The sequence below is a fragment of the Odocoileus virginianus genome, unplaced genomic scaffold (genome assembly GCF_023699985.2).
Source record: "Odocoileus virginianus isolate 20LAN1187 ecotype Illinois unplaced genomic scaffold, Ovbor_1.2 Unplaced_Contig_2, whole genome shotgun sequence".
In the NCBI taxonomy this organism is placed as follows: domain Eukaryota; kingdom Metazoa; phylum Chordata; class Mammalia; order Artiodactyla; family Cervidae; genus Odocoileus; species Odocoileus virginianus.
Window position 1 is genome coordinate 3,234,163 of NW_027224319.1, and position 14,453 is coordinate 3,248,615.

General features: G+C 44.2%; 1 protein-coding gene across 4 annotated transcripts in view; it reads left to right on the forward strand.

Moving 5' to 3' along the window:
• Window positions 1-14,453, forward strand: part of LARS2 (leucyl-tRNA synthetase 2, mitochondrial) — a 258,562-nt gene that overhangs the window by 205,954 nt on the left and 38,155 nt on the right. For all 4 annotated transcript variants that reach the window (XM_070463340.1, XM_070463342.1, XM_070463341.1 and 1 more), the window contains 5 exons: window positions 3,609-3,713; window positions 6,109-6,224; window positions 6,857-7,140; window positions 11,020-11,118; window positions 14,053-14,190. In XM_070463340.1, the coding sequence (XP_070319441.1) occupies window positions 3,609-3,713; window positions 6,109-6,224; window positions 6,857-7,140; window positions 11,020-11,118; window positions 14,053-14,190 (742 nt within the window). The remainder of the gene's footprint in view (window positions 1-3,608; window positions 3,714-6,108; window positions 6,225-6,856; window positions 7,141-11,019; window positions 11,119-14,052; window positions 14,191-14,453) is intronic.

Below are 14,453 nucleotides of genomic sequence, written 5' to 3' on the forward strand. Positions count from 1 at the left end.
ATCAATTTTAGGACATTTTCATCACCGCCCCCCACAAAGAAATCCCATACCCTCTAGCAAGCATGCTCAATACCTCCTATTTCCCCAGCCCCAGGAAACCACTGATCTACTTTCTTTCTCCATATCTTTGCCTGTTCTGGACATTTCATATAAATGGAATCTCACATGGTATTTGTTCTTTTGTGACTGGTTTCTTTCACTTAGTGTAATGTTTTCAAGGATACAGTGTTGTAGCATGTGTCAGTACTTCACTCCTTTTATTTCAGAATAATACTTCATTATATATACCACATTTTATTTATCCTTTCATCAGTTGATAGACATTTTGGTTTCCACTCTCTAGCTAGCTGCCATGTACCTTTGGTACAGATTCTTGTGTGAATATATGCTTTTATTTCTTCATATATGTATCTAAGAATTGAGTTGTTGGGTCTTATGTTAATAGTAACTCTATATTTCACTGGTTGAGGAACTGTCAGACTTTCTCAAGGCAGGTGCTCTATTTTACATCCCCAGAAGCAGTGCAAAGGGATCCAGTACTCCACATCTTTGCCAGCACTTGTCACTGTCTTTTTTGTTATGGTCATGCTAATGGGTGTGAATTATCTCTCTGTGGCTTCGATTTGCATTTATCTGATGACTAATGGTGTTGATCATGTTTTCATGTCCTTATTGGCCATTTACATATCTTCTGTAGAGGATTATCTATTCAGAGCATCTGCTCAATTTTTAATTGAGTTGTCTTTTTATTCTTTACTTTTGATAGTTCTTTACACTAGATACAAGTTTCTCATCAGGTATATGATTTACATAAATGTTCTCCAGTTCTGTGAGTATTCTTTTCTCTTCTTGGTGTCCTTTGAAGCTTGGAAGTTTTTAATTTTGGTGAAGTCCAATTTATCTATTAATACTGTTTCTTCTGTTGTTTTTGCTTTTGGTGTTATATCTAAGACACCATTGCCTAGTCAAAGATCATGAAGGTTTACATCTGTGTTTTCTTCTAAGACTTTTGTAGTTTTAGATCTTATATTTAGGTTTTTAATCTATTTTTAAATTAAGTTTAATTTATTCTTTTGCATGTGGTCATACATCTTTTAAATTCATGTTCCCACACACACTCATCCTAAAAATCAGACTGCTCTTGTCTTTTGTTTTTTCATTTTTTACTTAATATGATATCAGAAAATATTTCTTAGTTTTTAGGCAGGCTTGTCTTTAATCCATGCATAATATTCTGTCAACTTAATGTACCATAATATTCTAAATCTTCCCTATCGTGTTGAATATTTGGCCTTTTTCGTGTTTGGGCTATTAGGGAGTTCTTTGCCTCTGTAGAATTACTTCCTTAGAAAACAGCTCCCCCCCTCAAAAAAAACAAAGAAAGAAAACATCCCCAAGAGTGTGATTTTTTTGGTCAAAGTTTATGAACCCTTCTTTGGTTCTTTTTACATGTTGCTTTTATTGGCTTCTGAAAGGGCTATATCAGTTTAGAGCGTCTTATCCAAATGACATACAAATTTCAGTGCAACTTCACAGTGATGGTACCCTTCTAATTTTATTTTATTTATCTATCTTTTGGCTGTGCTGGGTCTTCAGTGCTACGTCAGCTTTTTTCTGGTTGCGGTGGCTTGTCTTGTTGCTGAGCCCGGACTCAGTAGTTGTGGCCCGAGGGCTCAGTACTTCCGGCTGAGGGCTCTAGAGCACAGGCTCAGTAGTTGTGGCACATGGGCTTAGTTGCTCCACAGCATGTGGGATCTTCCCAGACCAGGGATTGAACCTGCATCTCCTGTATTGTCAGGCAAATTCTTAACCACCAGGGAAAGCCTTGATGGTACCCTTCTAAATGTTTTCCCAACTTAGCGAGTAAAAAGTAATACTTTAAGATCACTTTCCATCTCTCTTTATAAAAATTAATTTGTGTTTTTAAAAATCTAAGTAACGTGTATATTACATGAAATTTCAGAGGGTACTAACAACAACAATGACTGTAGCCTTCTCACCCAACCCCTTTTAATAATTTGGGGAACATGTTACTAAGATGTAAGTTTGGTGGCTTGGCAGAGTCCTAGAAAACTAGTGAGTCCGAAGAAGTTTATTTCTGGCACACGTGAAGCACAGAGTGGGTATGACAAGTTTGCCCTGTGAGCAGTCAGGCCGAGGTGCTTTCTTTTGCCCTGCTCGGCCCCTCTAGGATGTCGCCCTCATCTGAGCATTCTCAGTTGTTCTGCATGTCATCTGCATTGTGGGAAGAAGGGGTGGGGGAAGAGGGCAGCCCCTTCCCTTTGCGAGCATGTCCTCATGTTCTTCTGCCTGCATTCCACAGCCATAATCAGAAGCAAGACAGACACGGGGTCAGCTGGCAGCCTGTGCCCAAGCAGAGATTTGTGGTCTGTTTGGATAGTTATCTTCTGTTTGGATAATTCCAAATTAAGTGTTTTGTTATGACCACATAAATATCAGTCATCTGAGCCAAATATACTCTGATTACATTTTCCTTTTTCTATAACTCTGTTTTTCCTGAAGTTCATCTTGTTCTCTCTCTCTCTTTTTTTTTTTTCATTTGTTTTTTGTTCTTTGAATTTCTGATTGTCTTCCCACGCCCTCCCAGAAGCTCTTTAAAACTCCTTTCAAGTTTTCTACATATTCCGGTCTGTCAGATAATCTGCCGGTCCTCTGTTTTTCCCTGACGATGCTTCCTGGGGCACTCTGTCCTGCTTACATGTCACCTGGTCCTTCTCCCGGCTCCTGCCACACATCTGCCATCCTGGGAGTCCTGTCTGTTGCTGCTCTGCAGATGTCCCTGCCCTCTTCTCTTTGTTGGATTCCTTGTTTTTTTCCTGGATTCCATATCTGCCTCTTTCTTGATTTACCCCTTCCTTTCGCAGGGCTTCCCTGGTGGCTCAGACGGTAAAGTGTCTGCCTGCAATGCAGGAGACCCGGGTTCAATCCCTGGGTCAGGAAGATCCCCTGGAGAAAGAAATGGCAACCCACTCCAGCATTCTTGCCTGGAAAATCCCATGGTTGGAGGAGCCTGATAGGTTACAGTCCATGGGGTCTCAAAGAGTCAGACACGAGTAAGCGACTTTCACTTTTTGCTGGACCACAGCCTCTGGTATCTCCTTAGATATGGATCATGAGAAGGAATGGAATGGTTTTGTCCTTGTATGTGTGAAAATCGGATCTCTGCTCAGTCATTTTCCCCTGTCCTAGCCACTTCCATCTCTAAGTGTTATGTTTTAAAATTCCAGATATCTTTTAGTTTCACCATAGATTATTGGTTTTCTCTTTCTTCTGTATACTTGAGGTACTTTTCTAAAGAATAAGGGAGGTGGTAGGAACATCTTTCCTCCACCTTCTGGAAAGCAAAAGTGCCATTTTCACTTCTTTGGTGAGGAGCACGAACGAATATTCTCATGTATTTGTTTAATCTTTTGATTCTCCACTAGTGTGAATTATCTGTTAATACCTTCAAAGAACAAATTCTATAATAATTAGCACAAAACACAGAGGTTCTAAAGCTTCTTTTTCTCACTTGTCTCCTCTGAGACTGCAGAGGGTGTCAGAGCCCCAGCTGACGGGCCTCCACCATTGTTTGCCCTCGTTTTCAGATTGCCTGACGCCTGTGACGGCTGTGAGCATGCTCACCCAGCGGGAAGTCCCGGTCATCATCTTGGCCAAAGCTGACTTGGAGGGCTCTCTAGATGCAAAAATAGGTAAGTAGCTAGTAAAATGTAATCAGGAGAATGTCTTTAGCAGGTTTAAGATCAATATACTAACCTGGAAGAGCTAGCTGTATATTCCATGATCTGTTTTGCCTCTTTGTAAAAATGAGTGTCCCTTCATATCATTGTCTCTTAGTTAAAGCATTGCATTTTGAAAACACATTGAGTGTATCGCATCTTGCTCCTTGCTACTGAGAATAATCAAAAATGTCTGGCCCACAGATTTTGCCAGTGGAGCTAGTTGGTGAGACTTGCCTATACAATGTGGGGAACCATACTACTCAGATAAGAATCCCATTTCAGAACTCATAGAAGCAGCAGTAGCTACTGAGATGGGGGTTCAAAGCACACATGATTGATGTGGGCTAACTTTTGGGGGAAGACTTAGTGGAGGGGGTGACCTTGAGCCGGGAAAGAAAGGGATTGTGAAACAGCAGTAGAATCGAAGGCATTTGTAGAGCTGTAAATTGTATGTGGTTGGTGGCCTTACTCATTGCTGAGTGCTCTAAACTATCCTCACCTAACAGGAAGTCTGGGGTTGAACCAGGGGATGGAACCTAATCATATCCCATCCAAGACCTGCCCTGAAGGGGACCCGAGCATCTCTCTTTTACAACTTACCTACTGTAGATTCCAGCCAGTCACCAGTGAGCTGGAACCTGCAGAGAAGGTTACTGCCACACTCTCTATCTCCTAGGACACAGAAGAAGTAGCGTTGCTTATTGAAACCATGTTTTTCCTCACAGTCCTCAAATCCTTTTTTGACAAAGTGATTTGAAGAAACACCAACCCAGAAAACAGATATTTAGCCATTCAAGTCATTCTTATCTGACAGTTTAACCTAGAAAATATGTTGCTTAAGGGACATAATTCCTTCTAGTACTTTAATGCATCTTATAATTAGTAAAATGCATTAATATAGCCAGCCAAGTTGAACAGTAAGGGAAGCTCTTGCTGATGTGGCTTTTTTCTTCCCCCCTCATTTGGTATTTTGAGTCAAAGTACTGGCACAATATTGAGAGTTCTGAAGAAAAAGGGAACAAGAAAAAGAGAAATCTGATTTTCTTGGGTATGCATGGAAAATCAGTTTTCCTATTGTCTTCATTTTGCATACTTGCATAATTAACATTTTCTAAGTTATTGTCTCTTGCGCTCCAAGAATAACAGAAACGAAAGTAAACGAGATGAAGTAGGGTTTTCACCATCTTGCCGGCATGTTACAAGTAGTTTACATGCTGCTGAGCCCTGCGTGACCAACATGGTGGCCCAGCGTGAGCTTTATGTGGTCAGGTAAATTCTGTGGTCACATCTCCATTTGCAGATCTCTCTCTGAGTTACTTCAGACCACACAGGAATGGAGTAAATGACTTTCTTCCCTCCTTGTCCATGAACACTTCTCAGCAATCTTCATTGCTTGCCATTTGTCCTCCCCCTTCAGTGTCTTTCAAGTCCACTCTGACAGTTTATTTGCTTCATTAGATGCTTTTTGTTAATAATCTCAGCTGGAATAAACACCACAGAGCTTTCCGTCATACCGTGGTGTTTTCTATCTTACCAAGGAGGTTTAGAACCCGCACCCCAAACATTAAGTCGCCCTTGTAGGGCAGCGTCCCAGAGAGGCTGTTCGTGGAGATCTGAGGCAAGCGTCTTGTGTGTGACCCTTAGTTCTCTCTCTCAGTTGCCGTGTGGCGTGCTGTGTCCCCACAGCCAACTTCAGAATGTCAGATCGGGCCCAGGTGGAGAAACCCTGGCCTACAGAACTGACAGCTGAAAAGCCTGTTTTTCTGAAGAGCTGAAGCTGAAACAGCAGGCCCTGATCCTCTGAATGAGCGATTTCCTTACACTCAGCTCCATCTCCTCAAGGGCGTATGTGGGTTGAAGAATGTACTGTTGCCTCTGGGAACAAAGCGCAGTATGGAGAAACACAGTTGCCAGCTTTCCACTTCCTGCCCGAGTGGATGTTTCTGGGGCGCTGGGAGACGCTAGCGGAGTCAGCCCTGCTGATCAAGAGCACCCCACTGTGCTGTGTCACTGAAGGAGTTCAAAACCAGGCTTCCCCGGGTGCTTGTGATTCACTGTTTAAGTGACAAAAGCACCCAAAATTGTATATTTTAGAATTACAAGTAATTGTTTTCAAAGAAAGTAAACAAAGGAATAAGACGTAAAGAAAGTAGGGTCAATACGGAACACCATGGTATCAGGGCGGTGAGTTTCCCCAAGACTATTCTCCCTTTTCTCAGTGAATGCGATGTGGTTTGATAATTTCTCTGACTAAAAAAAGATAGAGTCTCCCTTCAAAAGCTAATGCTGAATGTCAGTGCTCGCAGTCCTTTTGTGATTTGGGCATTTGCAAAGAAGACATTTTGTATTTCTTCTCCTTGAACAGGAATTCCCAGCACCAGCTTAGAGGACTCCGCCTTGGCCCAGACTCTGGGCCTGTCCTACTCCGAAGTCATTGAAACGATGCCAGATGGCACAGAGAGACTGAGTGACTCTGCGGAGGTTGGTGGGGCCTAAGATTTTACTTCTAAACTCATGGTCTTCACATGAGCTTGATGGTGCATTTTCCTTTCGATGCAAGTTACAACCTACCATTTACCATTGCATTCATTCCAACACCTAACAGTCTTGCAGCCTCGTTTCTAAATCTATGAAACCAAAATAATGTTCCTTTATTACTATTATTATTTACTTTTATTTTATTTATTTATTTTGACCACACAGGATCTTAGTCGCAGCATGTGAACTCTTAGTTGCAGCATGTGGGATCTAATTCCCTGACCAGGGTTGAACCCAGGTCCCCTGCATTGGGAGCATGGAGCCTTAGCCACTGGACCACCAGGGAAGCCAAAAATAATGTACTTTTTCAAGATCTAAAAGCTTCTCAACTCCAAGTTGAACCTGATCCCCGAATAGTATAGTTGTTGGAATAACTAATACCTTATTTTGGGAATCTTCTGCTTGAGAAAAATGACCTCCTCCATGGAAACTGGTTCCTTGAGGCAGTTGACCAAAATTGGCTTTTCCTTTTAGAGCTCTGTCTTCTCCCCAGATACTTATTTCCAGACAGTGGCAGTCCAGGGTGGTGGCCTCAGGGTAGCAGCTCACTCTTACCGCTCTCCTCCCCCTCTCAGTTCACAGGTATGCAGCGGCAGGCTGCGTTTCTAGCCCTGACTCAGAAAGCCCGGAGGGAGAGAGTGGGCGGTGACGTGACGAGTGACAAGCTGAAGGACTGGCTGATCTCGAGGCAGCGGTACTGGGGCACGCCCATCCCCATGGTCCACTGTCCGGTCTGTGGGCCCGTGCCCGTGCCTTTGGAGGACTTGCCCGTGACCCTGCCCAGCATCACCTCTTTCACCGGCAAGGGAGGCTCCCCACTGGCCTCGGCTTCCGAGTGGGTGAACTGCTCCTGCCCTAGGTAAGGAGCCACACCCCTCGGCCGCGACCCTGCCTGGCCCAGCCCCTGCTGGAGTGCCAGACTGCCCTGTCCCTCCTTCTGCTAACTCTGCTCTTGGACGCCCACTTGGTTGGAAAGAATAACATGGGTCTTTTGCAGTCTTAGAAAGAGGAGGTTGGAATCTGGAGCCCAGCCCTGTGATGGGTGCCCTCTCTCCTCTGGGCTGGTGGAGGCAGCAATATCAATTCACATCTTTTCCAGAAACAGCCAATCCAACTGATGGAAAAGCTACACATTTTCATCATAGCTTTGGGAAAAGACCACTTTCCTTCATTTTGTATTCCAAAGAGCTTCTCAGAGAAAAGAGGAAACGCCTTACGGTTTTCCCACAGAGTGACTATGATAACAGTGGAGATTTTATCACAAGCAGCAGGATAGTAGCTACGAGGACAAGTGTACTCAGGGGTCCCATTCTTTAATATCCTGAAATATGTCATATCTCCTTAATTCTCATTTTGGAAGTAGGATTATATTTTCTGTCAATTCACTGGCGTGTCTCCCATTTTTTTTTTTTTTAAGATCTTTTGATGTGGATCATTTTTTAAAAATCTGTATTGAATTTGTTACAATATAGCTTCTGCTTTGGTTTTTTGATTCTTTGGCCCTGAGACATATAGGGTCTTAGCTCCCAACTAGGGATCAAACCCACCTCCCCTGCATTGGAAGGCAAAGTCTTAACCACTGGACCTCCAGGGAAGTCCCTCCCATGTGATTTTTTAGGATGCCATTCCAACTGATTAAAAAGTAAATAACAGATAACAAAGTATGGTATTTCCCTCCGTCCTTCTATGGAAAAGCCATTTTTCTCTGCCTTGTAGATCATGCTGGGGTTGTTTTAAAGTTTTAAAATAACTTAGTCCTCTTACTTCCACCTCTAGGTCAGTAATTAGATATTCACCTAGTTGGATGGCATCATCGACTCAATGACCATGCGTCTGAGCAAACTCTGGGAGATAGTGAAGGGCAAGGAAGCCTGGTGTGCTGCAGTCCATGGGGTCGCAAAGAGACACGACTGGGTGACTGAGCAGTAGTGCAAGTGCGTGGCTCGGGCTGGGGAAACAACACTCACGGCTTCAAGTCCTGGCCTGGCCTCTTCACCAGCTCTGTGGTCTTGGGAAAGTCACGTAAGCTTGCTGAGCACTGATTTCCCTATCAGGAGCGAAAATAACCCCATGAAGGGGTTTCAGAAGATGAGAATTAACACATGGAACCCAGCACAGTGGCTCCTAGCAGACACTCTGTAACTGGAAGTATTAGCGACATTCTGCCCCGGCCTGCCAGCAGTTTACCCAGGTGCTCACGCAGGCAGTTTTGAGGTTTGCGATGGGGCTTGCAGGAAGCTCTGGTCCCGGTAGGGGAGAGATAGCACACCCTTTTTGTTGATAAGCAGTAACAGAGTACTTCTCTGTTGGAGACATGGGCAGCCTTCAGCCCACCCATTGTGGCTGCCCAGGGCCTTGGTGGTGGGGATAAGATCTACCTTGTCTACTGATTCCTGGAGAGCAGACCCCAGGCGTGGGCTTGGTCAAGGCTCCCTGTTGAATCTGATGAGCATGCAGGGCTGAGAGCCGCCGAGCCCATGTGGCCAAGCGGGACAGCCCAGTGGTAGGAACCATGGGCACCGGACTCCAGCAGAGGTAGATTCATTACCCTTGAGCTGCAGGACCTTGAGCAGATTTCTCAGCCTCTCTGAACCCTAGTTACCCATCTGCAAAGTGGGGACGTCAGTAGTGTCTGCCTCATCATCCCCAGAGTTACTGGGGATTAAATGAGATAAAGCCTGGGAAGCGTTTGGCTCAGTGCCCACCACCCAGTTTTAGTATTATTAATGTTGGAGCTAATAATGGTAGTAACGCTGTCACCATCACCGTTGTCTATGCCTCCCACTTACCAAGTGGTCTCTGCTGTATAATCCAGCTTCTAGTGTCAGCCATAAAAGGTGTTGGTCAACTTCAAATCCACCGTGACCATTTAAAAAACCAGCATGGCAAGTTTTGGTCAGATATCAGCCCCTTTTATTAGCTGAGTCCTGCGTTTTCTTCCTAAATCGTATGTGTACCCTAACAGTGAGGAAGAAGAAGAGACATTTACCTTCTAATTATTTCCCAAAAATAGTATGTGTTCTGGTTGCTTACTCTCCAGATAAAGAGATCTGGCTTTCATTTAGAGATGCACTGTTGAGATCAGATTCTTAGAGCAGCCCTGGGTGGTAGGAAACAGGATTAGGGGTCCCCTGGGGCTCTCTCCGATAAGCCCCTTCCCCTGGAACCAGCACTGTTCCCAGTGTGAGGCCCCCTGACTGAGAGGCATGAGGCCCCTGGGAGCCCAGAGCCCTGCCAGGTGTGGGCTCCTGTGTTCTCTGCTCAGCCACTTCCATTTAATAAGCAGGAGGTGGGAGTGACTGTTTCCTCCGGTAATATTCAGAAAGCCAGAATGAACTGCTTCACATATGCAACATATAAAGGCAACCCTTCTTTTATTTTATTTTTTTTTTTAGATTCCTTCTTTTATTTTTAAAATTAAAAACAGACTGAAGCCCTTACGTGCTAAATTAGCAAAGGATTCATCACTTCCTCTTGGGGGCACATCATCCCCCTCCTCAAATTTTCCAAGAACAACTCCCTCCCCCAAGGACTCATCCCACCAAGAAGGCAGCATTGGGAGGCATGGTTGGTCCCACTTCCATGCTTCAGAAGGAAGAGCCTGGGGTCTAAGCTATGTTCTCCTGCTGTGGCTTCTCACAGCCACAAAGGGTCCCTGTTAATAGCTGTTGACCCCTATCCACTACTGATCCATGCCTTTGAGGGGTCTTCAAGGGAGCCAAGCACCTTCCTTGGCCAGGCTTGGCTAAGGGTACCGTCTCTTGCCTTCCCAGAAGTGGTGGCTTATGGTTCCAGTCCGCTGGGCCGTCATCCTATGACACGTTTCAAAATTGGTTTGGTAGTTGGGCCCTTACGGAACCTCAGTCCTCTCCACGTATCACATTCCTAGGATGAGCACTGCTTTTTCTTTTCAACCCTTCACATACCACGCATCTCCCTCCATTCACTGTCTTGAACTGGGAGCTATCTTCACCTTCTGTAAGGAGCCTTTCTTTAGACAATGGTGTGTTGGTGAGTGTGTACTAAATAGATCACTGGAGCAGGGCTTCTGATTTGTAGTCTTGGCCCATTTCTATGGTACAGGTACTTCCTCCAAGGGCTAACTTCAGACGACCCCTTGGCATCACTCGTCCCATGGTTGGGAAGAGATCTCAAGAGTCAATCCTCACAAGCTGGTACAAGTTGCTTCAGCACACTTCTGCTTTTGGGTCTCCATGGTGACTTATCTTCCTGAGGTCAGGAAGCAGTGGATATCCACTGTGGATATCTGCTCCTCTCACCCAAGAGATAGAGATAGGAAAAATTTTTTTTAAAGAACCAAGTTCATTTTTCAGTGCGGTATCTCACTACATTTGGTTTTCAACTTCTCTTCATAAACCAATGTGCCCCATGAGCATTATAGAGTAGTAGGCATTGGCTGATGAGTCGTGACATGCCTAAGAGAGAAGTGAGTGCATAAAGAGATAAGATTCCTGTTAGATATTCTACCATGTTAAATTCAGAGAAGTAGAGAATAGGGCTTTTAATTGTCGAAGATTTACATTTTTAAGTTTCTTTAAAGCATTGTGTACCCTGCAGTACAAAGAGAGCCCATGCCGTGAACTGTTCTTTTCATGATGTGACATTGTTCTTGTGACATTTTGAATTCATACTAATTGTTATAGCTTTCTGAAAAGCTGGTGGAAAATGTATTAATACTTAAAAAAAAACCAATCGATGAACTTTCTTTCCTTCTTAGGTGCAAAGGAGCAGCCACAAGAGAGACAGATACGATGGATACCTTTGTGGATTCTGCTTGGTACTACTTCAGATATACTGACCCTCAGAATACTCAGAGGTACAGAAAGCCCTGCTGAATTCATGAGCATGTGTTGGTCTGGGTCTTCCATGAAGCAAACATCAAGATAGAATTCAATGGGCAAGAGATTTATGGGGGCAGGTGTCTCTGGGGAATAAAGAGGTGAGGGAGCAGGAGTCGGCAGCCAAGCCCTGGACTGGGATATAGGTCTGTCTGACACCTGTGAAAAAAAAGGACAAAGGCAGAAGGACTGGGTCGAAGAGCCTCAGACCCCAGCACAGCTTGAAAATTCTTGAGCAGGCGAATAGGAAACGCCGAGAGTCCCAAGTCAGGAGGCAATGCCTACTCGGGTCTGCTCCTCCCAGGAGGGCACAGACTGCCATCAACACCCGGCGGGTCCAGAGATGAAAGAGCTGGAAGCCATGAGTCAACTGTATTCTTTGAAACAGGCTCTTGTAGTGTGTTCAATTATTAAATTAGATTCTTCAGAGCCAAGTAAATCCCAGGTATAGGAAAAATGAAAAAGAATAAAAGGAAGAGCTTTGGTAATACCCTCGTTGGCCCCGCAGTGAACTGCATTTATGCAGTTGTAAATATGTAAAGTTATTAACTTAACCGAAAATAATGATGTAAGTATACAGGGAGGGTAGAAGATAGAGAGTCAGCGAGCTGAGAGCGTGACCTCTTCGCACATACGGTCACTAGATAATTTCCACAACTGATAAATGAACAAAGCATATAAACATATTTTTAAATAATTGCCAGAAAAAAAAACATCTGAAAGGTTTAAAAGTGGCTAAGTGACAAGTAGGCTGTCGGGGGGAGGGTAGTGAAGGAACAGGGCGGGAGACCACTGTTGTACATTATAAACCTTTCGGGACTGTTTGATTTTTTTTAGCTTTGTGCTTGTGCTTCTTTGACAAAAATAAATAAGGGAAAGAGAGCAATGGGTAGATGGGTAGAGAAGGAAATGAGAACAAAAGAAAACTGGTGCAGAGCACAGGAAACCACAGACACTGTGCTTCAAAGACCTTGCCGACTCGCTCTTGTCCACGGGAGAACGGATATACTGAAACCCTGTAGGCCAAGTATAAAAATGGCCCCATTTTCTTCGCTGGTTTGTGTGAGAGTTGGACCATAAAGAAGGCTGAGCACTGAAGAATTGATGCTTTTGAACTGTGGTGTTGGAGAAGACTCTTGAGAGTCCCTTGGACAGCAAGGAGATCAAACCAGTCAATCCTAAAGGAAATCAACCCTGAATATTCACTGGAAGGACTGATGCTGAAGCTGAAGCTCCAATACTTTGGCCACCTGATGCGAAGAGCCAACTCATTGGAAAAGACCCTGATGCTGGGAAAGATTGAGGGCAGGAGGAAGAAGGGGGCAGCAGAGAATGAGATGGTTGGATAGCATCACTGATTCAACGGACATGAACTTGGATAAACTCCGGGAGACAGTGAAGAACAGGGAAGCCTGGCGTGCTGCAATCCATGGGTTTGCAGAGTCGGAAAGACTTAGCGACTCAACAACGGCAACAATAATTTAGGAAGAGCAGCCTTACAGTGCAAGGGAAATCAGACTCTCCACGTCTCAGAAAGATTTGAGGGAAAACCTTCCTACAGATGACAGAGACTCCGGCTTAATGAGGGGCCCCTGAGTGGTGAGACACATCCTGAGACCTTCACAGCCCCCGGTTTGGAATCCCACCCAGCACATCATTCCCCTTGTAAAATGCTGCTGTGCATTTCCACGCTGCCTTGTGCTGTCACTGGGTGGCTTCCCGGATGGGTCATCGATCCCAGCCATAGCTACTTTCATTGTCTCACTCCTCAGTTTATTTCAAGCTTACTTTCAGGCACCATCCTTGACTTCCCTTGCTTTTCTGTCGCCTGTGTGAGCAGTCACATTTCTCCAGGGAGCCATTTTTCACATAGAAACATTATTTAAAATTTTGCCAGAATTCTGGCATCGTAGCTGGAGGAGAGAAAGCCAAGCTGTATTAAGATGCAAACACATGGTGTTTGGCCAGGCCCACCTGCCTAGCCCTGGGCTCCTGCTTCCAGCCCGAGATGGAGCAAAGGTCCACGCCAGGGGAAAAATGTGCTTGAGGTGTGGGGAGGAGAATTCACAAATACGGGAAGCCATGGGGTGCAGATCCTCCACAGGCCAAGGTTTGCCTCACTGGATGACCTCAAGAGAGGGCATTACCTTGGGGATGAAGAGATCTGTCCCCAGCCAGTGCTGTTTCTCCCTCCCACCCCCCACCAGCCCCACACCCGACAAGAACCCCAGCCAGGAAATAGAGGGAGTGGCCTTTTCCTCCTTGGCATTCATTAGGATTGAGAATGATGCTTCCAGTGAGGAAACTTTTCTTTTAGGACCTCCACTGACCAAAAAATACCTGTTGGGTGAGAGAGAGTTGAGCTATTTTAATTACTCTACGTATGCTAGGGGCATTTCAAGAGGCATATACAGGCTCTTGCTGACTATCTGCATTTTGAGGCTACTTTTGAGACAGATTTTCTGTTTTAAGATGAATGTTTAGTATCTGCGTGAGTCTCCATTTTAAGTGCCATATTGCCCTCTATTGGTAAGAACTCAAAAATCTCTATTGTCTATGGTAATAAAAATTAAAATAAAACAAGACAGTCAAATATATGCCTTGTACAGAAATACCTTTATTGCTGGTATATATTCCTTTTGTCCTCATTCTATGTGAAAATCACATTTGTTAAAATATGTCAGCAATGACTTCTGAAACAGTTCTTGTAAATTTCATAAATTAATACTGCTCTGACATTTTTCTCCTCTCTTATGTAAGCTTCTCATTATATTTTAAAATGAAAATCACTGTTTTTCTTTCACATAATTTATTTCAGGGAATATGCAAATTATAATGTCTATCTAATTTATGCAGTTGTAACAAAGTAGGTTTTATTTTTTTTAATAAATGACCATTTCTCTTCCTCCCAGCCCTTTCAGCACAGCGCTGGCAGATTACTGGATGCCTGTGGATTTGTACATTGGAGGGAAAGAGCATGCTGTCATGCACTTGTTCTATGCGAGATTCTTCAGTCATTTTTGCCACGATCAAAAAATGGTCAAACACAGGTGAGCATTTAGACTGCTTTGCAAAAGAATTCAGTTTCTTGAATAGCAGCCAAAAGCAGGTGTCAGTTCATCTGGAGCAAGGTGAATATATATGTAGCAGAAGAACTCTTATTTTTCAAGTATGCTTTAGAGGTCACTGTCAGCCTTAACCGTTGGAAGTCCACTTGTGTTGTTGAGTCAGTCCTAGCCTGTACTGTTTGCCTACTCACGTAGGATCTTCCCTTCAGCTCTTCTCTCTTAGATGGAGTTAAATCTCTGTTAAT